General features: G+C 35.9%; 2 protein-coding genes and 1 non-coding gene across 3 annotated transcripts in view; all 3 read left to right on the top strand.

Annotated features, from left to right (window-relative positions):
• LOC101746936 (BMP and activin membrane-bound inhibitor homolog) overlaps nt 1-7,876 on the top strand; it is a 112,026-nt gene extending 104,150 nt beyond the window's left edge. The window contains exons 4-5 of the mRNA XM_004924066.4: nt 3,230-3,401; nt 3,968-7,876. Of these exons, the coding sequence (XP_004924123.1) occupies nt 3,230-3,401; nt 3,968-4,136 (341 nt within the window). The 3' untranslated portion in view covers nt 4,137-7,876. The remainder of the gene's footprint in view (nt 1-3,229; nt 3,402-3,967) is intronic.
• A 3,268-nt stretch (nt 7,877-11,144) lies between these two features.
• LOC101737290 (4-hydroxyphenylpyruvate dioxygenase) lies at nt 11,145-25,259 on the top strand. Its single transcript, XM_004924083.5, has 10 exons — nt 11,145-11,217; nt 14,486-14,583; nt 15,388-15,489; nt 16,509-16,721; nt 17,235-17,335; nt 19,373-19,477; nt 20,851-20,938; nt 23,534-23,656; nt 24,177-24,416; nt 25,039-25,259. Exons 2-10 carry the CDS (start codon nt 14,497-14,499, stop codon nt 25,135-25,137), a joined length of 1,158 nt encoding a protein of 385 aa, XP_004924140.1. The 5' UTR covers nt 11,145-11,217; nt 14,486-14,496; the 3' UTR covers nt 25,138-25,259.
• LOC119628856 (U2 spliceosomal RNA) lies at nt 21,687-21,879 on the top strand. The gene has a single exon (XR_005244982.1). It is a non-coding gene; the product is annotated as a U2 spliceosomal RNA (small nuclear RNA).

Genomic DNA, 25,259 nt, shown 5'->3' with positions numbered 1-25,259 from the left:
AATATTCGTAATGAGTACTTATGGGGTGGGCTATTAAGAAAGGCACCCCTACCACTTTTTATTTAGTAACATTTTTTTTTTTAAATCCTTTAATTGGTGGCACGTCTCATTGGCATTCTAGTTTTTTTTTCTTACCTATGCTGATAGCCTTAAGAGGCTATTTCAGCTTCTCCTTGACGTGTTGGTAAGCTCACGGGGCTCAAACTGGAGCGTTGCTAACACTGGCCCTGGCAAGGGCAGTACTTCGCAAAATCTACCACCGGATCGGAAACGCGACCCACTGAGAAGATCCGGCGAGAAACTCAGTGGGCTGGCATTCTAAATGAGCCGAGTCCGGCTTTCGCAATCAAACGAAATGAACTTTAAAAAATTAAAACCACAAAGCCAGTTAACACAGAAACCAAAGATACGCTGTGTAAACAAAAAAAAAACCACAGAAACATAATTGGTTACGCTTTATCGTATTTCCAGGGACTCGTTGTTTACATAGTAATTATTTTATTATCAGACTCCCAGAAACCTAAAGTGGACTAATTGGAAACGCTATCGTTATGAACTATCGGACAGTGCGAAATGTAATTTGCCCTTGCAGAGTTACCGGGAATATAGGCCGGGCATACATTTGCGGTTTGCGAAAAAAAAAAAGACATTAGCTTAATGGGTTTTACATGTCATTTATTGAAAGAGGTTCCAGAGGATTGGCGGCTCATTTTGTGGACTAAAATTGCTTGAATAAATTAATAATGAATGCCTGCCTATTTCTCTGCCGCGAAGCAGAAGCAGTGGGCCAGCCGTTGTACTGTTAAAACTGAAACCTTACAAGTCCTCAGGTGGGCCGTGAGCTCGTTCACGAATATCAGCTATAAAAAAATGAATATTTACGAAAATCCACATAAGTAAGGTTTTTAAAAAGTTCATTGATCTAAGCTTTGATTTGATTACTATTATAAAACCGATAGATTTCAACTAATATATTATAACAAGTTTGATTTTCATAATACGGTACATTGTTTTTTGTGAAACACATATTTTTAGATAGATGCGAATTTATTTCGAAAAAAACTAGTACCAGTTGTCAGGATTTGAACTATGGCATGGTTGTATTACTCGGTACGATTATACCCTGGGTCTTATCAATAGCCTTCAACGCTTCAGACGAATGGCGATGGAATAAACATTTTCCAAAATGGACAGAATATTGCTACCGATCCGTGCGTGTTCGCATCATTTCCTAAACTAATCCAAAGAATATGAATAATTCTATTAATCCTTTCTAAGTATTCAAATTATGAAATACATATCTATATTTGATAACATTTTATCATGTGACAGAAAATGTATTTTATATATTACAGTTACATTCAAAAAGTCGTTCGCGCATATACAGCCTATCCCCAAGTGTACTGCGAACTCATAAAACACTTTTATTAGATCGAGTAGCAAAAGTGTAGAGTTACAACGATACAATAAACAATAGAATCGGCATCCCCATTGTCTAAATATCTGGAAGGAAACGTTACTAATGATGACACAGTTTTTAGTTGAGTTTTAAACAGAATTAGGATTCCGTGTGAGAATTATGCTGATCGACACTGTATTGTCGCATCATTGATTTTGTATACAAACTAGCGACCCGCCCTTGCTTCGTTTCGGAAACATTAAATTTTATTATTGATAGCTAAGTCCCGCGATGTTACCCGCGGTTATTTTCATACAGCGGGCGACGCCGCGGGGCTAAGCTAGTCTAAAAAAAGTAGTCTAAGTTACTCCTTATATCATCAGCTACCTAGCAGTGAAAGTCTCGTCAAAATCGGTCCAGGCGTTCCAGAGATTAGCCGGAATAAACAGACAGACAGACCGACAAAAATTGTAAAAAAATGTTATTTTGGTGTATGTACCGTATATTCTTATAAATGCATGTAGTAAAAAACGGTTATTTCAATATTACAAACAGACACTCCAATTTCTATTTATATGTATAGATGTAGTGCCGCTGATTTCTTTAGACCTTTTTTAATTAAGACGATGGACCTGTAACTTCTATGATGACACAATGATATAAATAGCTTTATAATTTCTTGACCTGACTGGCTGATTCATCATTGCCGTTCCTATACGCCTGGGGCCACAGATATGAAATTTTAGCATTCCATACTTTGAAGCATGACAACCACGACTTCTCTACCGAGAGTGTAGCAACGAAGAATATACTTTGTATGGTGTGAACAGTTGCCAAGGAATGACTCTTAAAAATATAAACACTTATTTATTATTAATTATTACTTGATTCTGTATACTTTTTTATTTATAATATTACTAGCTGACCCGGCAGACTTCGTAGTGCCCCAATCGATAAATAAAAGACCTAAACGTTTGTATAAAATAAACATAAAACAAACAAAAGGAATCCGTCCGACGGGGGACATATGAGAGGGAAAACAAAATTGTTATTTTTATTTAATTCCGAGTATTTTCATATTTATCTACCTATTAAACCTTCTCTGGACTTTCACAAATAATTCAAGACCAAAATTAGCCAAATCGGTGCAGCCGTTCTCGAGTTTTAGGGAGACTAACGAACGGCAATTCATTTTTATATATATAGATTTAAGATATATTACAAGTAAGCCATGAACGACTATATGGAAGTATAGATGAAGTTTCATTCAAAGCGAAAATCATCTGGTTTTGGTTTAAAATATATGTCCAAATACATATTATGGTGTTTGTTCGTTCTCCAGTTTTTAGCGTTAAAATGATAGTAGATATCAAAACTTATATGATTCTTGGAAAGTCGGAAAACCAAAATTAAAAATTAAAAGCTTCTGCTATAAGGCTTAGTGAACAATTACACCTAGACAGACTCAGACAATTCGAAGAAGGCGCATGACGCTGAACTTATGTATAAAAATGTTCAAAACAGCAAAATCGATACACTACCATCATCCCATTTCTGCGATGTTTTGCCATATGAAACAGAGGTTATACAATACATACTATATGTATATAGTAACTATATTGAGATCTTATAACTTATATCTCAAGGTGGGTGGCGCATTTACGTTGTAGATGTCCATGGGCTCTAGTAACCACTTAACACTAGCCCTAGCGAGAGCAGTGCGTCGTAGAATCTACCACCGGAATCGCGATCTATTGAGAAGATCCGGCGAGAAACTCAGCAGGCTGTGTGTTAATTTCAAGCTTAGTAAGACGTGCTTTTTCGTTTCAGATTCGAACCCGGTGTCGAGTGAACGCGGAGCCAACTACAACGGCGAGGTGTGGTTCAAGGCGGCGACCATCGCCGTGCCGGTGTGCGGGGCTCTCATACTGTTCCTGCTCGTAGCTGTCGCCGTCAAGCTGCTAAAGGCGGACGCTCTGCTGCACAGCGACAGGAAACTAAGGTGAGTTTGCTGCTACGACACTAATACAATACAACTGCTAACAGTAATTACCTCAAAGCTCTCAATCGTTTGTTCAATAACGAATTGGATTAATGAGGTAACCAGAGCTTAGACATCTTGAATGTTATGTGAATCCACCTCGAGACATTTTTTTTTATTGCTTAGATGGGTGGACGAGCTCATAGCCCACCTGGTGTTAACTGGTGGTTACTGGAGCCTATAGACATCTAGAACGTAAATGCCGCCATCCACCTTGAGTTATGAGTTCTGTCTGTCTCAGTATAGTTACAACGGCTGCCCCAATCTTCAAACCGAAACGCTTTACTGCTTCACGGCATAAATAGGCAAGGTGGTGGTTGGTACATATCCGTGCGGACTCACAAGAAAAATTATAATTTTGCGGGTTTGATTTTTATTACACGATGTTATTCCCTCACCGTGGAAGTCGATCGTGAACATTTGTTAAGTACGTATTTCATTAGAAAAAGTTAATTTTTTGCCTAAAACGCGTATAAAGATTTTACAAGAGTCACCGAATTTGATTACCTTTTTTTTACCAATTTCAGGGGGGGTTACATGTCGCCGCTGTCTCAACACAACTTGGAAGACGTGAAGAAAGTCTGGGTGGGGACGTCGGCACCTCTGTTGGTCGCGCCGGGCGGTTGTCTGGTCGCAGTCGAACGGGCCCATTTGGTCGACGTCCCCCAATCTCAACAACTCTGTGATATTCGATAAACAACTTGGCCGAGGAAGACACGTCTCGGGTGCCACGAAGGCCTTATGATATCCAAAATACCAAGGTTCCGGAAAAACTTGATTTCACTGGACTGTTGTTGGCGATTTTCCGAGAATTTTAGGCAAAATCTGCGTATCGTTATTGTGAAATTACCACGGCTTAAGGGCCACGAAAGGGTCATATTGGATTTCATTTGATTAAGTCCGTTGTACCCGAGGCGCGTGACAATACTGCGACAGGTTGTAGTGAAACGGTGATTCTGTGTTGTGATTGGTTGTTACTGAGCACGTGTTTGATGTTTTTTTTTTTTGTTAACGGAAACTTCCAGAAGTTTTTTATCAAACACGAAAATTACACGACTGATTTTAGTGAAAATTTCGATTTCCCCGGAAATTGTATGATGAAATTTTAAAGCTTGAATATGGAGGAAACAATGTGAAAAAATTGAATCTATAATGTAAATTGATCTCAGATTTGTATGTAGCGACACCGTTTCACAAATAAGCCGGCATTTATACCAAAACTACCACAATGTATATTTATTATCTTTAATAGTTTTTTTTCCTTGTATAAGTTCTATTCCTCTATGGTTATCTTTGCACTACTGCTAATGTTAGAATATTTCAAAGCGTAACTATTTAAATGTTACCACAAGAATATTATGGACAGCTTCGAAGGAGTATTTTCTTACTTTGTATTGTTTTAATCAATTTAAACACATTTTGTTTGTAGTATATTCTGTTTTAGGCTGTATATGCTGTAATCCCAGCGTCTGGCATTAACATTTTCTAAGTGTCAAATTTGACACTTGACATTTGAGTTAGTTACAAATGTCATAATACCGTACAATGGGGTAAATAGGGACAAAATCGACCTTCAGATTGAATTTTAAAATAGTTCCAATTAAATAGTCACTGCTCAACCAAAGAAATAAGTTGAGTCTTGAACGTACCTAGGTGATAAAAACCGTTACATTATTTTAATTATTCATTTTAAAGAAATAATCGGTAAAATAATGGCCGTCCCAATTTACCCAGCGTCCGGGGTAAATTGACACGGTTAGGGGTTAAATTGGGATATTTGTAAGGGTTGTCAACTCGCAGTACTGCGATATATAGGTAGGTGCCATATAATTATTTATATGGACCGAAATGATGAATACAATCCATAATTTAAGCACAATACACAACATAGTGTAAATTAAGCTGGTTTCTATTCCGAAGCGATGTGACGTGAATGATAATCAACAATACAATGATCAAAAAAAGTATGTGCATGTTATATTTTAGCAAGAGTAAGATATCAGGTGAATAAGATAAAAAAACAGCTTTATCTGATTACTGCCAATAATAACAAAAAATAAAAGAAATTCTTTCTAAGCGAAATAACTAAACTCAATTAATTCACTCACTCATAATTGGATATCTCGGATTTTTAATTAATGTTACATTTAAAATCTGAGGCTTGTTTTTATTTGTGTGTGTTCGTTGTGAATGTTAACAAAATCATGATTCGATGCGTGAATAGATTCTGAAATAACAAAAGTTTTGATTCGTTTGAGTTCTTTTAACTTTTAATTTTTTTTATTACTATAAAGAACATACGACCGGGCAGATATTACAAGGTAAATGTCGCGAAAAAAAAGTAATTATATATATACTTTTCTTTTACCTATAATACTTACATAAACTAACTGATAAACACATTAACCTTCTTTACATCACGCAATTAAGTGATAGTATAGGCTAAAAAATCTATTTTAAGATATCAGTGACAACCCTAACAAGCCATCCCTATTTTGTCTTTTGGCGTTCCAATTTTGTGTTTTCTCGTCCCTAATTTTTCCAATCTCGTTCCAAATTACTCTACATACGTCCCAATTTTCCCCAAAAAGAAAGGAAAAAATATACATTTTTTATTTTGTCGAAATATTGTATTTAAAATAAGAATATTGCAACTTACCGTTTGTTGTGGTATTTCCAGGTGTATTAAAAACTTATATAAACTGTGATCTTATTGAAAAAACAACGATAATATCACTTTTTTTAAAAGTTCTTTAAGCTGTTTTAAAACGCACTTTTCAACCACTATTTTCAATTTAATTTGACGAATTTTTGGGACCAACTTAACTCATATTTAGTACTTCCATAGTTAACTTGGTTTTTCTTCTATACATTGATAAATATTACCTTAAAGAAAATTAGGTAGATTCCGTGCTACAAGTACTTTGACAATCTTCCGCAGGTTTGTCCCAATTTACCCCAGGATCCCAATTTACCCCATGTCATGGTAGTAGCTGAATTTCATGAAATGTTGAGAAAAACAGACTTTAAGCTTAAGAACGTTAAGATCTATTATAATCTGTAATTGTCACGTATCTTGTAACTTCAGAGCATTCTATCTATCTCACATTTTCTTTATCAATACGTAGGAGCAAGATAGTGACGTAAAACGTAGTTAGCATTTTTAATTTTATATTTACACGGTAACTCACTTCAATAGAATGAAATCGATGTGTGTTTATTGTCATTGTGAAATTTGAAATTTAAAACTACGAATTTTTTTTCAAATAAATTTCATTTTAAATACACAGGAAGTAATTTACCAATGTCCTAGTTTAAAGTTGGAACGAATGAACTAAACTTTAACCGATTTAAAAAAATATACACCTGTCTTCGTACTTTCTTATGTTTTGGAACCTCATTGCTCTATTCTGCTATGATTTTGGCGTGTTCTAACAAAATAGACAATATAAATATTTAACTTTGTACAAAAAACAAAAGCTTAAACATAAAAACGAATTCACTCACGCATTTCCTTCCAAATGTAAATATTATAATAAGCCCGTTACCTATAATAAAAACGATACAGTAAAATACTTTGTGAGATATCCTAGTCCAGTAATCTGATTTGTTTATAAGCAATGTACATTTAAATATAACAGTCGACTCGCAAGGGATTTTACTTTTCGTCGATATTACTATTAAGTCTCACAAATACACTTTAAGAATAATGGAGAAACGATTTTTTTTATCTGGTAACATCACTATTTTGACTACACTACCAGCGCCCCTAGCGGTGGTTTGTAAGAAACGGTAGCTCAGGAACTCTCCGTTAGAGGACAAAATCAAAATCAAAACTTACGGAATAAATAATTGACAGTTTTTTGATTTGTTATTGGCATTGTTAATAATTTTTTTAATAGTCCACAAGTTTTTACTACGTTAATAAAAAATATATATATATTGTTTATGTAAAATGCACAAATAAATATAATTGTACTTTTATTTAAAACTAATGTAGATAATTTTTAGGCTTTACTAAGATTTTACGTCACAATCATTTATGAATTATTTATGGGTTTTTTTTTAAAATGCTATAAGCTATCCAGCAAATGCTTAGTGCATTATTTATAGAAGCACTCATTTTTATTGTATATTTTGAAACTGAACAAATTTGGACAAACTGAGTTTCAGCCTGTCATGTTCCAAGACATTTTATGGTTTAACTTAAAAAAAAAATGCGTTTGTGTTCTATTCTTTTGTGTCATCCACATTTGTTCGGTAGACCTTTAGTTTTTCGATCCTTCTAGAAATTTTAAGATCGATGCTTCCCCGAGGTGCCTTATCCTTAGACTGGGTGCGATATAATACTCTTTATCATAGGTTTTTTTTTAAAATTGTAAATACAAAATGTAATTTGTAAAAAATGAATAAAAACAAATTATTTTATTACATGATTCTATTGTTTTATTCCGATTTTAGTGCCTTCAAAGGCGCCTAATATCGATCTCGTTCAATCCATTATGGAATGTTATGTACGAGTATTCTGCCCATTAATAAAATATGTCCAGTACTTTTGTCGTACCCCTGCTTGTTAGGAACTTCGGGCAATCAGAAGAGAGAATATTCCTAAAAATTCCCGAATCCTGATCACGCAGGAGCCAGTTACCGTTGACGCCCTAGAGACACGTCCTTACGGATCCCTCAGATCCAATAACCTTTGCATTAGACGCTTTCAGATCTAACACTAGGATTAGGGACCCGTCGAATTCGACAAAGAGTTAGACGTGCAACCAAGCCCATGCATCAGCCCGCTGAGTTTCTCGCCGGATTTTCTCAGCGGGTCGCGATTCCGATCCGGTAGTAGATTCATTCGCGAAGCAGCTGCTCTCTTGAGTTGTTACGTCTGCTTCGGAGGCGCTCGGGCAGCTGTTAGCAAATCCCACTTCTCTTGACTGAACCTTTGCTTGCCCACCTGTCCTGGTGAAACTGGAAAGGCCACCAGTAATCCTTCAATACTAAAAAAAAACTTCTAAAAATAGAAAACAGTGCTCATAATGTTAAAGAAGTCAATGGCGTATTATGATTACACACGAATGCGTTATAACGTAAAAAGTATTATCATCATCATCATCTCAGCCTGCCCAGTGTCGCCTGCTGAAGATATGCCTCTCCAACTGGTGTCCAGTACGGCCGGTCCGTTGCCACCTGCGTCCAACGTGGCCCAGCGACTCTCACTAGGTCGTCGGTCCTTCTAGTAGGTGGCTGTCCCACACTGCGCTTGCCAGTACCTGGTCTCCACTCGAGGATCCTTCTGCCCCATCGGCCGTCCGGTCTTCGCGCTATGTGGCCTGCCCACTGCCACTTCATTTTGCTAATCTGCTGTTATCTAAATTACAGCTTAAACATATACAAATAAATTATATATTTTATTGTTTTAGTAATACTTTAAAACCTAAATCGTTGCGATAGATAATAAATAGCTAACAGTACTAATAACGTTACCGATATCACAATAGCAGTCACATATTTGCGGCAAGCAGCGGCTTGGCTCTGCCCCTAGCCTTGCTGAAGTCCATGGGCGACGGTAATCACTCACCATCAGGAGGGCCGTATACTTGTCTGCCTACAAGGTCAATAAAAAAAAAAGTCCGTGATGAATTAATTTGACGGCAGCACATCATTAGCGGTGAGACCTATGGAGTCCGACAACCACCAACATACCAGTGGCAGGGGGCATCTTGTGAGTCCGCACGGGTAGGTACCACCACCCTGCCTATTTATGCCGTGAAGCAGTAATGCGTTCCAGGTTTGAAGGGTGGGGCGGTCGTTGTAATACAGAACTGAGACTTTTTATACTAGTTTATACCATGTCCTAAGTCTGTACACACGTACCTAGCCTTCATTCCCGCAGTGAACCAAAGGGAAACGGGGGTGACTGAAAATCAGCGCTGTTCGATTTATCGACCTTGAACAGCATTAACTGGCCACCTCTTTTTGCATTTTTCTCGTTTATTCCTTTCTTTTATATGTATTTTATTTTATTTTATGTAAAGGGCAATAAATGATTTTATTATTATTATTACTTAGAACTATGAGCTCCAGTAATCAGTCTCTTTCTAATGATTAAAACAACTTCGTTTACATCACGACATTACAACTTCATTTATTACCTTTATTAGGACGACACGATTTATGAAATGGGTCATCTATCGGAATAAATAAAATATTATTATTATTCCAGGAGATGTACATGAAATACCATTTTAGAATCTCGAATTTCGACAACCATGTCTGCTGGGCTTTCTCTAATTGTTTTTGATAGAAGTTATCTAAGTTAACTGATAGTTGAAATGTAGAGTACATTTATCGATGATATTAACTTTTTTTTCTTTCTAAAAATACATTCGATTCCGGTTTATTTATTTGGAAACAGATAGTTCAGCTTAAGGCCAAAATCGCATTAAAACCCACAAAAAAATTTAAACTAATCGCAATGTCGAAAAATTCCACTCGGATTGGTATATTTTTAGTTTTTCAATGAAATTGTTGGTACTCCAGTACTACTGTGGGTAGCACGCTGATATTTTCTTTACTGGTTTATAATAAGAGTGTCTTTCCGGAACACCCTGTATATTTTTAATGATATATGGATAGGCAGCGACTTCTGAAATGGCAACAAAATTTTCAAAAAGCAAATACTCCGACAGAACTCATTTCGTTGCGATAGCCAGTAAGCACCTAAAACCATGTGAGCTTTAAGCTCATATTCTCACTGAAAAAAAGAGCTAGAATACGGTTGATATTAAAACGTATGTTATTTTAATTTTGTTACACGTTTATCGCAAGTAGCTAATTAAATACAATATCTTATCTTATACCTTTAAACGAGCAACTTTTGTATATATATAATCTGAATCTCGGGAACGGCTCCAACGATTTTCATAAAATGTAGTATACAGGGGATTTCGGGGGCGATAAATCGATCTAGCTACGATTTATTTTCAGAAAATGTTGTTTTATTCGTGTTTTTAATAATCAACTTTATGACGCGTCCGACATCTATTGTCGAATAATAATACTATTTTTCATAATTTCAACTAACTGCTTTAAAGACACAATAACACTAAAGCTATTTCAGCAGATGGCGATGTTCAGCCAATTATAAAAAAAAAAAAAACAGAGCAAAGCTCGGTCATCGTCTAGTAATAATAATAATAATAAGCCCATTTTATTTCCAAACACAAATAGAAAAAAAGAAAAAAAAAGAAAAAACACCTTATCAAATAAAAATTACAAAATTAAATATAAACTTGTGTTTGGAACCCCATTCGGGTATAGGCCTCCTCCAGCTTGCTCCACTCTTCCCTATCCTTGGCTTTGTTTCTCCATTCTTTTCCAGTAATAATAATAATAATATAACTGTCATTTCAAATATTATAATATTTTAATTGAAGGTAAAAATCATATTGATTAGCCAATCAGAATTATAACGGCAATGATTTTAAGGAAACGTTTCAACATTTCGATCTCAATCTAAAATGTTTTGAAACTGATCTTTATCTGGATGTCATCTTGACAGCGGTCACTCGATTTTGTGTTCTAACTCCTGGAAATAAGACCGTTAAGATTGACGAAAACAAATCATAAATTGTACCTATTAATAATTAAAATTATGATCTATATAGACTTAATATTTATAATTATGTCTGTCAATGAGATTAAACTATAAATAGTTACGGTTTTTACGAAAAACAACAGAGTGTCGTGTGTGGACTCTGTGTCAACAGTTTTGTTGGTAAGTTGCATTCGTCAAGTTCTTATCGAAAAAAACAGTAATATCATAGTTATTTATTTCGTTTGTTTGTTTAATTGTGTGAAGAATTCGCAGTTGTTCTTGTCTTTCGGGCCGACTTCACGCGGTTTTTTAAAAACAGTAAATACATGCTTCTAATGTTTCATCTGAAGTTTGAATTTTTTCACTTATCGTTGCACCCCTGTGCAACGCACCTTCGATCTTAATTCTCTTAGTGAGCGATCGACTGTGATCGTGGCGCAGTTAGAGGGACTCATACCCGATCCTGTAGACCGAATGGTAAACAGCCCACGTCGCCTTAAACACGTCATTACGGCTCCTCCCGATCCATTAACGGTGCTTCTAGGTAGGTACCTTAAGCACCGGTCACCGTCCTCATCGAAACCGTCGCTTGCGACGAAGGGCTCGACGAGTAAATTAACCCTCAAACACAGCCCACTGAGTTTCTCGCCGATCTTCTCAGCGGGTCGCGTTTCCGATCCGGTGGTAGATTCCGCGGAGCACGACTCTTGGTAGGGTTCGTGTTAGCAACGTCGTCAGGTTTGAGCCCCGTGAGCTCACCTACTAGTTAAGGTTACGCTGAAATAGCCTCTCAAGGCTCTCAGCTTAGGTAAGAAAAAGAAAAAAAACAAGAAACACAGTGGGCTGTGTCTACGGGAAATTTCAACCTAAACAAAGTTGTCTTTAAGGTTTAATCTCGCGTTTATTATTTTCATTTAATTATTTCTGATGTCTCGAATGTTTTACAGTTTTCGTGATCGCAGACGACAAATCATTTATCGTAATTTAAATATTATGTTACTTACTTTAGAACTTATTTTACTTTAGATAGATAAGATTTGGTTATAACCGCAACGTCAGAAACAATACAATAAATAAACCCAACAACAGACCGTTAAAGTGGCTTTAATTACATAATTAATTAGTTTGGTTCGAAAAACGAAGTGAATGCTAGTGGTTTTTTTTTTTAAATGCGATCCATTTTGATTGAAACCTAACTTAAAAAAAATTGTCATTCCTATCACGTTTTTCTGCCAAGGAGTTCGACTTTGTATAAACAATCTGTCATTAAATCTATTAAAACCAGTGATCTCCCAACAATAATTATTCTAAGATCGGATACATTTTGTATGCAACTTGAACACTGGTTTAATTTAATAAGATATTAAAATACTCCTTTCAATAATGTATTCAGGATCGGTTCTAAATATGGATTCCGTGGTCTCGATTGAACGTGGCTTACAATGCGGGTTTGTCTTACATTGCGTGCTCAAGAAATAGCATCTCACGAAAACTACAAGTATCTATGTACTTAATACTAATAACCATCGATATATTACCAGTGGTAATATATATTACCAGTGGTAATATATCGATGCTAATAACGATAAAAAGTGTAGCCGCATGAATCTTGAATACTGCTAAAAATTATACTACCATTATAATATACTAGAATTGAGACTGATGTTATTCAATTTGGATGATTACTGCATCATTTTGTGATGTCAACGGACTCCGGAAACAATTTAACATGCGGTGGGAAGTGAGCACGTTCACCAAACAACTCCAAAAAGCACACGTCATTATGGATCCTCCCGACCCATTAACGGTGCTTTTAGGTACCACAATCTCTGGTCACCGTTCTTGTCGAACCCGTCGCTTGCGACGAAGGACTCGACGAGTGAATTAATCCATAGGCACAGCCCACTGATTTTCTCGCCGGATCTTCTCAGTGGGTCGCGTTTCCGATCCGGTGGTAGATTTTGCGAAGCACTGCTCTTGCTAGGATCAGTGTTAGCAACACACCCGGTTTGAGCCCCATGAGCTTACCTACACGTCGAGGAGAAGCTGATATAGCCTCTCAAGGCTATCATCATAGGTAGGGGAAAAAGGGCCTTTCTAATTTCAAAGCAAATTTCCTAATTGCCAAATATTTTTATTATTAGTCCTGTTTCCAATCAACATTATGATATATGAATCGTACAGCCCGTACACTTCCAAAGATAACGATCCCGTAATTGTTCATAATTGTTCATAATTCAAAAACGCTTCCATACATTGTAACAGAAGAATACGTACATACATACGTCCATACATCTCCATACTTATCTGTAAGAAACGATCGGGAATCGAACAGCTATCCATAATCAAGATCTAAGCAAAACCGTTCCATATTTTTAAGTAGTCTATACTAATATATAAATCTACAGTGGTTTTTACGGATGTTCCGTTATAACTACTGTACCGTGCATCCGATTGACTTGAAACATGGTATCCATGTAGAAAATAAATGTACTTAATCGATAAGCTAATATTTATATGAGTGTTGGACTCCTTAATGATAATGACAATAAATAATAATGTTAATTTTAAATACGCAGCGAAGCGGGCGAGTACGGCTAGTAATTAATAATTCTCGAGCCTTATCTTAGAAATGAACAAGCTGCCGCAAGCTAATAATATATAGAGCCTATAATTTTATTGCAATTTTCGATCAAACTAGATTGCATTATAAACTAGACTCGTTGTATTTCTCGCTCATTTTTTTGTCTAGCCCGGATCGATTCTGTTGTATTAATCTGTACACGATTTCTCGAATCAAATTCTCGAAATTTCTCGAAAACAAAACGTTCGTATTCGTTTCTTGATCTGAATTATTGGAAAATGTTATTAATTACGCCTTTTTTTTGACGTGATAACGTCTTACAAATCGATTAACACCGGCTGCACGAACGAAAAAGTGTCACGTTCCGCTCAGAGCCTGAGCGTGCAAGCGAGAATGCGGAACCAGCGATAGAGAGGCACGATCGATCGCAGCCAAGCGTTGGCTTGAGACACATTTATCTCTCTTCTCGCGTGACGTCACGTAAAGCTATCGTCCGGAATCCGACTTTACAGATAATCATTTTTTTTTAAGTTCCAAAAATCAATTGTAAACAAGGCTTCATAATTTATAAGAGACGAAGAAATTCGCGTTTTACTAGCTTGACCTTGTATCTATCTATGTCACAAGTTATTTCGATGTAATTAGGAGCTTTGAGACGTACAATGCAAAAATATTTTTAATTTTGAGGTCATAATATATCCCAAATAAACCGGATAAAAGTAAAACGATTTTAAATTTAAGTTCGACTTGTTATTTAAGCGTATTATTATAGTTTTTCAAAGTTTATATTTGTTCGTATTATACCAGATTGTTTTCGGTTATAATTTTTAATTAATTAATTTGGAACTGTATTTTTTCTGTTAGAAAACAAAAATATGACAAGAGGACCGAAGAAAAGTAATTTCGGTGGGAAAGTTTTGAATTTTCATCACCTCGTTTTCTGGGTGGGAAACGCAAAAACCGTAAGTACCAATTACCAAGCCATTTTCTATAATAGCGTATTTTGTTAGTTTTTTTAAACTATTATTTATGTTTCATTTTTTAGTTGAATTTCAATCATTTCTATTTTTTTTTTTTTATATTGAATTGCCATCGGTCCTTAATAAGTATACCAAATTTCGAGTTAATCCGACGTTTTGAAGGGGTCAAATTCATGTTCGAAGATTCCGTTACATACAATATGTAAAAAAACTATATTTATTTAAAGTACATTAAAATTTGTAAAGCGCTCAATAGCTCTTGTGTACTTATATAGATGGCGCTGTCGATAATGGTTGTGAATGAAGGGTTGACATCCGCCATGTTCGGTCATATTGTTATAAATTAAATAAAATAATTATTTTAAGGAATTGAGAGTGGACTTTAAAGGTCGTTTCTCCGTTTATTACTGTTGTATATGTTATTAAGTTGTAACTGTAAGTTATTAAAATAATAAAATCTCTGTTTCCAGAGTAACGCCATATTTGTTTCAACTACAATTCCCATTTATAATTCATAGTAAATTATTATTTTTTCGTTTTATTGCCGTATAGGCAGACGAGCATACGGCCCACCTGATTGTGAGTGGTCACCGTCGCTCATGGACGTCAGCAATGCTAGGGGCAGAGCCAAGCCGCTGCCTATCGTTTATAGAAATACCGTTAAATAGAAAAGTCTATATACATACGTCTGAAGCTAATAAAAGCGTATTAAAAATGTGTTAAGTTAGTTATTTAATTAGAACGAATTTTGAATCAAATGAACCGCTTAGGATTGTCTGGTTTCAGGCGTCGAGCTACTTCGTAACGAGATTCGGTTTTAAGCCGTTGGCCGTCCGTGAGCCGACCGACGAGAAACCGACAATTTCCTATGCCGTCACTTCGAATAAGGTAACCTATAATAAAATCATTGGGAACAATTCACACGTGGTCGTCTGGCCTTAATTTAGGGTCCCCTGTGTTATCGGTACCAGAGACTGACAAACATACTTTTAAACGTTTAAAATATCTACATATCGCACCTTTAGAATTATAGAGACCCGACCCAAAAAATGTGTTTTTTGGAAAACATGGAATAAAGTTTTCAAACCGAAAAGACGTAGAGGAAGGGGACGGAGTGAAAGAGACCAATGGATAAGTTTGTCCCTTTCTAAGCTACTTTTGGTCGTTTGATTATTAAGAGTCGCTGAAAAAGGTCGTTCTAAAAGTCCATTTTTGAATTAAATTCGAAATCCGAAAATTTCGAAATGCGTCTCTATAATTCTAAATTCTAAGCAAGCATACCGGTTCATCACACAATGTTTTCCCGATATGGGAATCGAACCCACGACTCTCGACGCAACAGTCAGCGGCCATAACTACTCCACCAGCGAGTCAGTCATATATACCTTTTATTTATTTATTTTTTAGGTGGGTTGACGAGCTCACGGCCCACCTGATGTTAAGTGGTTACTGGAGCCCATAGACATCTCCAACGAAAATGCTCCCACCTACCTTGTGATAATAGTTCTAAGGTCTCAGTTTTTACAGTATAATGGCTGCCCGACCCTTCAAACCGACACACATTAGGTACTACTTCGCGGCAGAAATAGGCAGGGTAGGTACCACTACACGTGCGGACTCACAAGACGTCCAGTTTTTTTTTTTAAAGCATATATAAACAATTTAGAACTATTAATGTAGATACAGTGAAAAAAAGCATATAAAAATAAACAAATAAATAGAAGTTCTTCATACAACGACCACTACTAATAATTTTTATACGTATTAAGAATGCCTGTCGAGAAAAAATAAACACACGCAAATACCAAATAACTTTCATTAAGGTAGCAACTTACCCTAAGATTAGACTTTGGTCCAATAAAAAATGGCGCCTATTCACATTATATTATCTATGACAATTAACACAGATAACCATAATATTCGAGTCACCCACAAAACCGGACAGTGAAATCGCGAGCAGCTTAAACACTCACGGAGACTTCGTGAAGGATGTGGCATTTGAAGTTCACAATCTCGACGAGCTGGTTCGGAGGGCCATAGAAGGGCGAGCCGAGATAATTAAAACAACAACACAAATTGAAGACAACGATGGTGTCTTGAAATACGCCATTTTGAAAACGGTAAAGTATAATTTTTCACAATTACAATAAGATGTCATCGTGGCCCAAAGGATAAGACGTCTGGTGTATTCGTGTTGAACGATGCACCGGTGTTCGAATCTCAGGCGGGTATCAATTTTTCTAATGAAATGCGTACTTAACAAATGTTCACGATTGACTTCCACGGTGAAGGAATAACATCGTGTAATATTAAAATCAAACCCACAAAATTATAATTTACGTAATTACTGGTGGTAGGACCTTTTATGAGTCCGCACGGGTAGGTACCAACATCCTGCCTATTTCTGCCGTGAAGCAGTAATGCGTTTCGGTTCGAAGGATGGGGCAGTCGTTGTAACTATACTTGAGACCTTAGAACTTATATCTCAAGGTGGATGGCGCATTTACGTCGTAGATGTCTATGGGCTCCAGTAACCACTTCACACCAGGTGGGCTGTGAGCTCGTCTACCCACTTAAGTAATAAAAAAAAACAAAAAAATAGTAAAAACAAAAAAAAACGGTTTTCGTTTAAGTATGGAGAGAACACACATACGTTAATTGATCGGAGCAGATATAACGGTATCTTGTTGCCTGGATTCGTAGCCGTTGAAGATGATCCACTGACAGCGATGTTGTGAGTATTACATACTACGAGCACATTCGATATTCACGCTAAAGCTTTAATTCAAGTTAAAATTTTAAAACTTAAATTTAAAAGTATTTTCGTAATCCTCCTCCAATGACTATTTCTGCGTGTGTTTTAAGCAAATGTAAATGAACTTTATTATTTCTAATTTACTAACTAATCTGATTTATATATTAAAAAGATGTGTGGTGTCATGGGACACCGGACAGGAACGAATTTCCTTATTATAAAAATATTAATTTTAAGTTATATTCGAGGTATAAAGAAAATAATTATTCGGGTATACATTTTTTATTGATAACAATAAAAAAAACTACATTATCAACTTCATTTTATTCACAATGATTTATCAAAAATAAATATAAATAATATACAAAGAAACAGCTATTTATGTGAATAATAATAATGACCGTCAGCATGTAGACTATACATTAGACACTATAGCCATTAATTATACTAAGACTATACATAAATAATAAAAATCTTCTGCTGTTCGTTCCAACAAGGATTTCTGCCTGATTTTTTTAATTACAAACAAAATCTTTGTACGCCGACCAAATGATTTCAATGCTGTTTTTTTGTGGCTCACCAAATTTTATAATTGCTAAACATTTCATTACTTCTCTATTATTATTGTGTGACATTCATATTATAATATAATACAGATGTTAGATGCGTTAGTAACTGTTGCACTCATTCCATAATTTCAACAGTCTAAGTTGTTCCCATAAAAATTGATAGATGGCAGTAGTATCTCTAAAAATAAAAAGTGTCGTGACAACTTTTCGTAAGAATTTTTTCCGTCTAGCCCCCTTTCACAACGCGCGATAAGGAACTTCGTTCCAAAACTTCGTTCCAAAAACATTCATATTAAACTATACATCATACGTCTCATTATGTCAATACATATTAGATATTCGTTGTGTTGTGATAGTTTACGGTTAGCTCGTGTTTTGGCCACAAATGACGTCACATAATGAAGGTACAGCTGAAAGTAAGGTTTACACAGACAGTTCTGCCATTTCGTTTTATTTACCTATTCGCTGGTAGCCTAAGAGGCTACTAAAGCTACGTGCGGGTAAGTGAGCATACGGGCTCAACCTGAGAGAATTTGCTAACACTAGCAAGAGCAGTGCTTCGCAGAATTTACCATCGCATCGGAATCGCGACTCACTGAGAAGATTCGGCGAGAAACTCAGTGGGTTATATCTATGGGCTAGTTCACTCGTCGAACTCTTCGTCGTAATCTCGAAATACTGGAAAAGCCTTTAATGAGAAAGAATACGGGGGATACAGCAAGATAATATATTTCGGACGACGCGACGGCGACTTTGCGTTGCCCTGTCGCCTGAGTCGGATAATAATAATTCGACGCTTGAAAGGCAAACGTGACTAAGCGACAGTAACTGCTTTGTACATAAATGATAGGCAATAACCATATTCGATGCGCAAAAAAAATATATATTTCTAGGTCTATTAAAATCATTTCAATCCTACAGCCAGATTCGTTAAAATATATTTTTTTTCAGGTATTTCAACTTTAAATTAGTCTACTGTAAAGTTACCGAGAGGGCTGGTGGTCGTGGCGCCGACGACCGCCAGTCCGGCGTCCCGAGGGGGAGGGTGATGGGAGAGATGTGCTCCGCACTAAACGCTTCACTTTCCCCCCTTTGCCTTGTCATGAGTTCTGTCTCATGCGAGGTTTGGACGTTGGTTGTTGAGCGACAGGAGGTTTTAGTCACTTCGACTCTGACATACCCCGCCCAGAATCCCCAGAAAAGGGCGGAAGTCCGGCGATTTCCTCCTGACTAAAAAAAAAAAATACTGTAAAGTTCACGCATTGTCGCTTAGTCACGTTTGCCTTTCAGGCGTCGATTATGTAATTTGGTTTGTAACTTTATTTTTTTCTTGTCTCGCTTGAAGAGGGCGAATAAGCATTTTCTCCCGTTTAATTCCTTGAAACCGATAATCATATTTGGAATACATTACATACTAATCTTAAACATTATATTTGCATGTTTTTAGACCCGAAACGAACCTTTTGTACATAGATCACGTTGAAGGAAATATGGCGGACGGCACTCTAGAAGATTCTGTCGCCTGGTACGAAAAGAATTTAAATATGCACCGGTGAGCTTATGAGTTTATTTTTACTATGTTTATGCAGCAATAAATTATCTTAATATATAAGTTAAGCCTAAAGCTTACAATGACGGTTGTGGCGAGCCCAAATACTTTTAATCAGTTTGGTACATCGGTATAATTTTTGCAATATCCAATTAATAAATAGAAAATAAATTTTAATAAATTTGAATTCAAAATCAATCGAACGATTTTCTATAAAATCGTATTTTGTTAGTTTTTTTAAACTATTATTTATTTTTCATTAATAACTTTACTTTTAAAGGTAGGTTAGATTAGTTATTTATTTTTACATGACGATTAGCTATCGGTAAACCAGGTTGTGTTTTACGCTAAAGATCTGTCCAAAGTTAATGTACAGATAAATTACTTTTCTAAACGATTATTTCCGAACTTAATACTTAATACTATACATTTATACAATATTTTCTCATTCAAAATTTTATTTACAATATTGTTTAAATTTCATTAAAAACCAGTGTAAAACAGTACAAAGAAATAAAAAACAGGACATTTTTGGTTAACAAAAAAAAAAGGACAGCGTCTTAAAAAACAGTACGAATGGTCACCGATCACCGACGTCACCGTAATGATTGCAGCCATTTTGTAACATTGAAAGAAGCCATAACACCAACATGCATTGCAGTGCTTTTTTGTAAATGTAATGTGTGTGCGTTAAAATATTGACAAATATGTACTAACTACAGTAGTAAATATTTATCTATAGATCCCGCCATAGGAATTGAGTGATATGAAGTAACTTTAGGCTGGTAGCTAATAGTTGTTAAAAGAATTCAAAAACTCTAAATCGAATACGTGAAACAGCTTGAACATAGATTACAAAACTCTACAAAAAAAAATCGTTCTTTGACCTAATGTTTATACTAGGTTTTTCCGGTTAATTATTCACAAAAACGAAAATAAAATACCTTTTTTTGGTATAAAGTTTGCTTTTGTGATAGTTATAGTAATAATATTCATTTTTCAATTTATTTATAAATTTTAATTAATTTTAATACTTTCAAAAAAACCGCGCTAGGAGAGTGTAGTTTACGTTTACACGATGCCACTAGATGGCACTCGAGTCATAAACAACAACCCGGTGTCTTGTACAAACCCAGAAAAACTTAAAATGTCACGAAAGTGTAAATACGATGCTGATGAATTTTGTTTCTTAAGTGATCAATTTATTAAAGTTTTTCGTCTAATTACGATCTAAAATATCGAAATTTTATGCTTTGCAATCAAAGTCAAATTTGGTGTTGACCCGTGTTATACACTTAATATTGACAAAAATTTAAATCAACAACTATGAGCTTGGAGTGAAATGTGATGTTTATATTGTGTGCTAATTTTATCAGGTTCTGGTGCGTGGACTACAGCCACGATTTAGTGCCCTATTCCTGCATAAATTCTGCATCAGTAATAAATCAAGATGAAACTATATTGGTATGTACCTGTTTTCCAATGTTTTCGATATTCAAAATGAAGGTCACCCTTTGTGTAAGCTGTTACTCGGAATACCACTACACTACCCAAACCTAACACAATAAAATACCAAAGAAGAAGCTTGTTCTAACTCAAAAATAACGAAAGATTTATAGCACTTCATTCATATTAATTTATTATCTCTGAAAAATATGACAACCGTCACGGCACTGCCATCTATTATTTATTTGCAACAATACAATTGTAATCGTGCCTAAAAGATGGCGCTAGCTAACTATAAATTAGATATTTTCTTCATTGTTTATGTATATTATTCTTGATACAAGCGGTTAACACGAAACCAATTATTTTACACAAGTTTATCATAATCTTAATAATTAATCTCATAAGGTAGTTAGGATTCTACTTTCTATTTTAAGCAACAGCTAACAGCAAACTTGTCATCACAAATACACTTCATGTATTATTTGCTACATACACAAATTTAAAAAAAAAGGCCAATAGTATTAATAAGTTTATAAATCTCATAGATTACAAATGAACAATGTGAATGAAATTATAATATAAAATTATAATAGGTTAAGACCTACGAATAAATAATTATTCCTAGGTTAGGACATTAAAATGTGGAAAATAGTTCAATACAATTGTCAATAGATGCCGCTGAGTAAAAAGTGGTCAAAAATTGAATCGCGCTGACGAGATGTTACACTTTTGAATGACCTGAATTTTTCTCGACATGTACAGTATCGCTTCTCGGCCTTTTGGCTAAGATCAAAGTGTAGTATCTGTTCTTTTCAGCTTAATATCTGAAAGTTCCCGCATTGCGGGACCAGTATATTAAACTGATTTTTGTAAAAAGATGAGATGTTAGGGGCTCGCTCCACTCTCGTCATGGGTCGGCCCGGCATTGCAGTGCCGCCGGGATCGGCCCTCAGAAATTATGTGATAACTCTCTAATAGACTTGCGCAAAACATCACTTCCCAATGTAATGTGATATGACATCACTTTTACAGACAGGTGATATTACTCGAAAACATTACACATCACTCTTAACATTACTCGGTGCGTTCAATAGATACTGTGACGACGAATACATTGTATCTATACACCCGAATCATTACTTAAGTGATGTGTATCAACACATCACTTAGGTAATGATTCGGGTGTGTCATTACAGTAGTGTATTACAATACAAAGTATGAACTTTGCATTGTAATACACTGTTATATTACTTGACAGAGATTGACTTACTTAATAATATAATAATTTTATTTTTTACTTAATATAATTTATTGTGGGATGAACGGATTTCATATGGCGACTTAGACTGCAAATTGAGCTCGACAATAATGTTAATATACGAGAGCAGTAGATGCATTGTTTCGACGCGATATCCTCAAAGTGCATCCAAGGAGGACTGTACTTTCATTTAGACGCCGTTATTTCTTTCACTTATTAAACACGCATTAAAACAAATAATTAAACTATCTTCAAACAAGTGCTTAAGTAATTCAAATCAAACCCAAAAATTAATATGAAATATTACTAAACAATTACGAGCGACTAGCGATTTTACAAAAGTTGCGAATAAAAAATTAAGTAAGTACTTGCGGGGAGCTACCGGCTGGCCGCATGAAAAATATAAACACAAATACCTATATTAAAATTCAGACGTACCATAGGTATAAAAATGTACCTAGCGGCCAGGACATACGGTTCAAAATCACTAGGAATAATTCCGTGTCGCTTGCTCATTTATTTTGCGTCGATCGGTCTGTCTCGCTCGCTCGGTTCCGTTCGTGTATTAAGCAACATTACACGACAAAGAAAGAAACATGTTGGGTGATAGTGTGATGTTTGTTTCCTTCGCGTAATGTGTGATGTTGCATTACATCGTAGAGTAATATTACCCGAGTAATATCACTCGCATTACTTACACATGTCTACTCTCTAACTTAGTCTTAGACTTTCTAGTATAGTATAATATTGTTAAGCCATAAGAAAGGTCTACCTGGTTCGCACAATGTATTAGTAAAAATTATAAATTATAATTAATTACACTATAATATTATTATTACCCTAAAATTTCGATCTCATGTACTCTCACAATGATAACAGAAGCTTGTGTTTTTGTTATTTAATATTTTTTATGTAAATGTATCATGTAGGTATGTAATGTAATAATTTTGTATATAAATTTTTATCTACCTAATCTTTAGTAGTGTCAAGGGCCCAGTCCACTATACCGCTTTGATATGTAAACTCACGGACCTCAACGTAAGCTCTACACTAGCAATACCGACTGAGAAGATCCGGTGAGGAACTTAGTGGATTAATTTTAAATGAAAAAGTACAGAACACGAAAGATTTGGATAAAGTATTTAACTAGGCTCACAAAATAAGGAGTTTTGCATTCTGGATCCTTACAGTTGTGATAGGTACAATCATGATCTTACGGTCTATATCAAATCTTCACTCTTGTGCAGACGAGAAGGGGTTCTTGACACGACGCGTATCGAATCGCTAAAGGTTTTTTACTCTGAAAACTGGTTGTTTGGTCAGCAAGCCTTAATGATTTACCATTTTTTCAGTTGTCTATGAACGAAGCAGCGAAAGGATTGCGGCCTTCGAGCAAAGCGTCAGAGTTCGTTAAAGCGCTCGGTACGTCTGGTGTTGAACACATAGCACTGTACACTGATGACATTGTAAATACTGTAAGTATCTACTATTCGTTTTTAGAGTATCTTTTTATTTATTTATTTTCTTCTAACTAAGATGATAGCCTTGAGAGGTTATATCAGCGTAACCTAACAAGTAGGTGAGCTCACAGGGCTTTAAACCTGACGACGTTGCTAACTTAACCTACCAAGAGCAGTGCTTCGCAGAATCTACCACCGGATCGGAAACGCGACCCACCGAGAAGATCCGCCGACAAACTCAGTGTACTGTGTCTGTGGGTTAATTTACTCGCCGAGCCCTTCGTCGCAAGCGACGGGTTCGGCGATGACGGTGACCGGTACTTGAGTGAGGTACCTAAAAGCACCGTTAGTGGATCGGGAGGATCCGAAATGAGGTGTTTTGGGCGATGTCGACTGTTTACCATACGGTCTACCGGATCGGGAATGTAATTACCGGCAGCCACGACAAGAGGGTTTTCGTGTCGTGCCGCCTTAGATTATCCGATAATGTAGACTTCCTTGTTTATCATACACGCATGCAATTTATATATTTCAGATGCAAAACTTAAAAAAACGCGGTGCCGAAATAATAACGTGGCCGTCAACATACTACGAGATAATCAGAGAAAAACTGACCAAGAGTACAGTGAAAGTCGCAGAGAGCCTAACCGCTCTGCAGGAAAATAATATCCTGATCGACTTCGATGAAAGAGGCTACATGCTGCAGGCCTTCACTAAGCACGTACAAGCCCGACCGACGGTTTTCATAGAAATTTTGCAGAGGAGAAACCATAGGGTTGAGTATTTTTACGATTTCTCTTAGTTTTACACGTGCTGTTATTTATGCTATCACCAACCTTGAGATATAAGGTCGAAGTTTTTTAAGCTATTGCATAGCTTTCATAGTGCGATTTGAGCGCGGCGACCGAATCAATAAATTCCGTAACGAAAGTAAAACCTAACGGCGGGGTGGTGATACCTACCTACCCGTGCGGACTCACAAAAGGTTCTACCACCAGTAGTCTGAATTATAATATCCTCACCTCATTCAATTTAAGGCCATTTACGGCCAATACATATTTATAAATTTTATAGATCGATTGGCCTCCATTTAAAGACAATATCAGCCCGTTATGTTTTGAACCCTGGCACCTGGTAAGCGTACACCGGATATTTTAATCATTAGGTCAGGCTATAAATAAATTAATTGTGAAAAGCAATACATCTTATCTTATCTTTTTACCGGTGGTAGGACCTCTTTTGAGTCCGCGCGGGTAGGTACCGCCCACTTGTCCTGGTGAAACAGAAAAAGCCTTCAGGCCACCAGTAACCCTTCAATCATAAAATAACAAGTTTATATTTCGGAATTTGCTGTCTAAATCAATGCAATAAACCTTTAAAATCATTTACGTTTTCAGGGATTCGGCGCTATGAATTACAAATGGGTTTTCGAAGCGATCGAGCGATTGGAAACCGCTAAAGATATTAAAAGCGATGAAAGTAAGACAGACAAGTGATGACATAGAAAAAAATTAAAGAAAATCGAAAAAAAAAAGAAAAAAATTTAGAAAAACTCTGTTTCTTAACGCTTCAAAATATTAAAGCACTTTACAAATAAATTACTATATATTATAACACA

The sequence above is a fragment of the Bombyx mori genome, chromosome 8, assembly GCF_030269925.1.
Source record: "Bombyx mori chromosome 8, ASM3026992v2".
NCBI lineage: Eukaryota > Metazoa > Arthropoda > Insecta > Lepidoptera > Bombycidae > Bombyx > Bombyx mori.
Note: the sequence above shows the minus strand (reverse complement) of the source record. Positions and strands in the feature narration are given on the sequence as shown.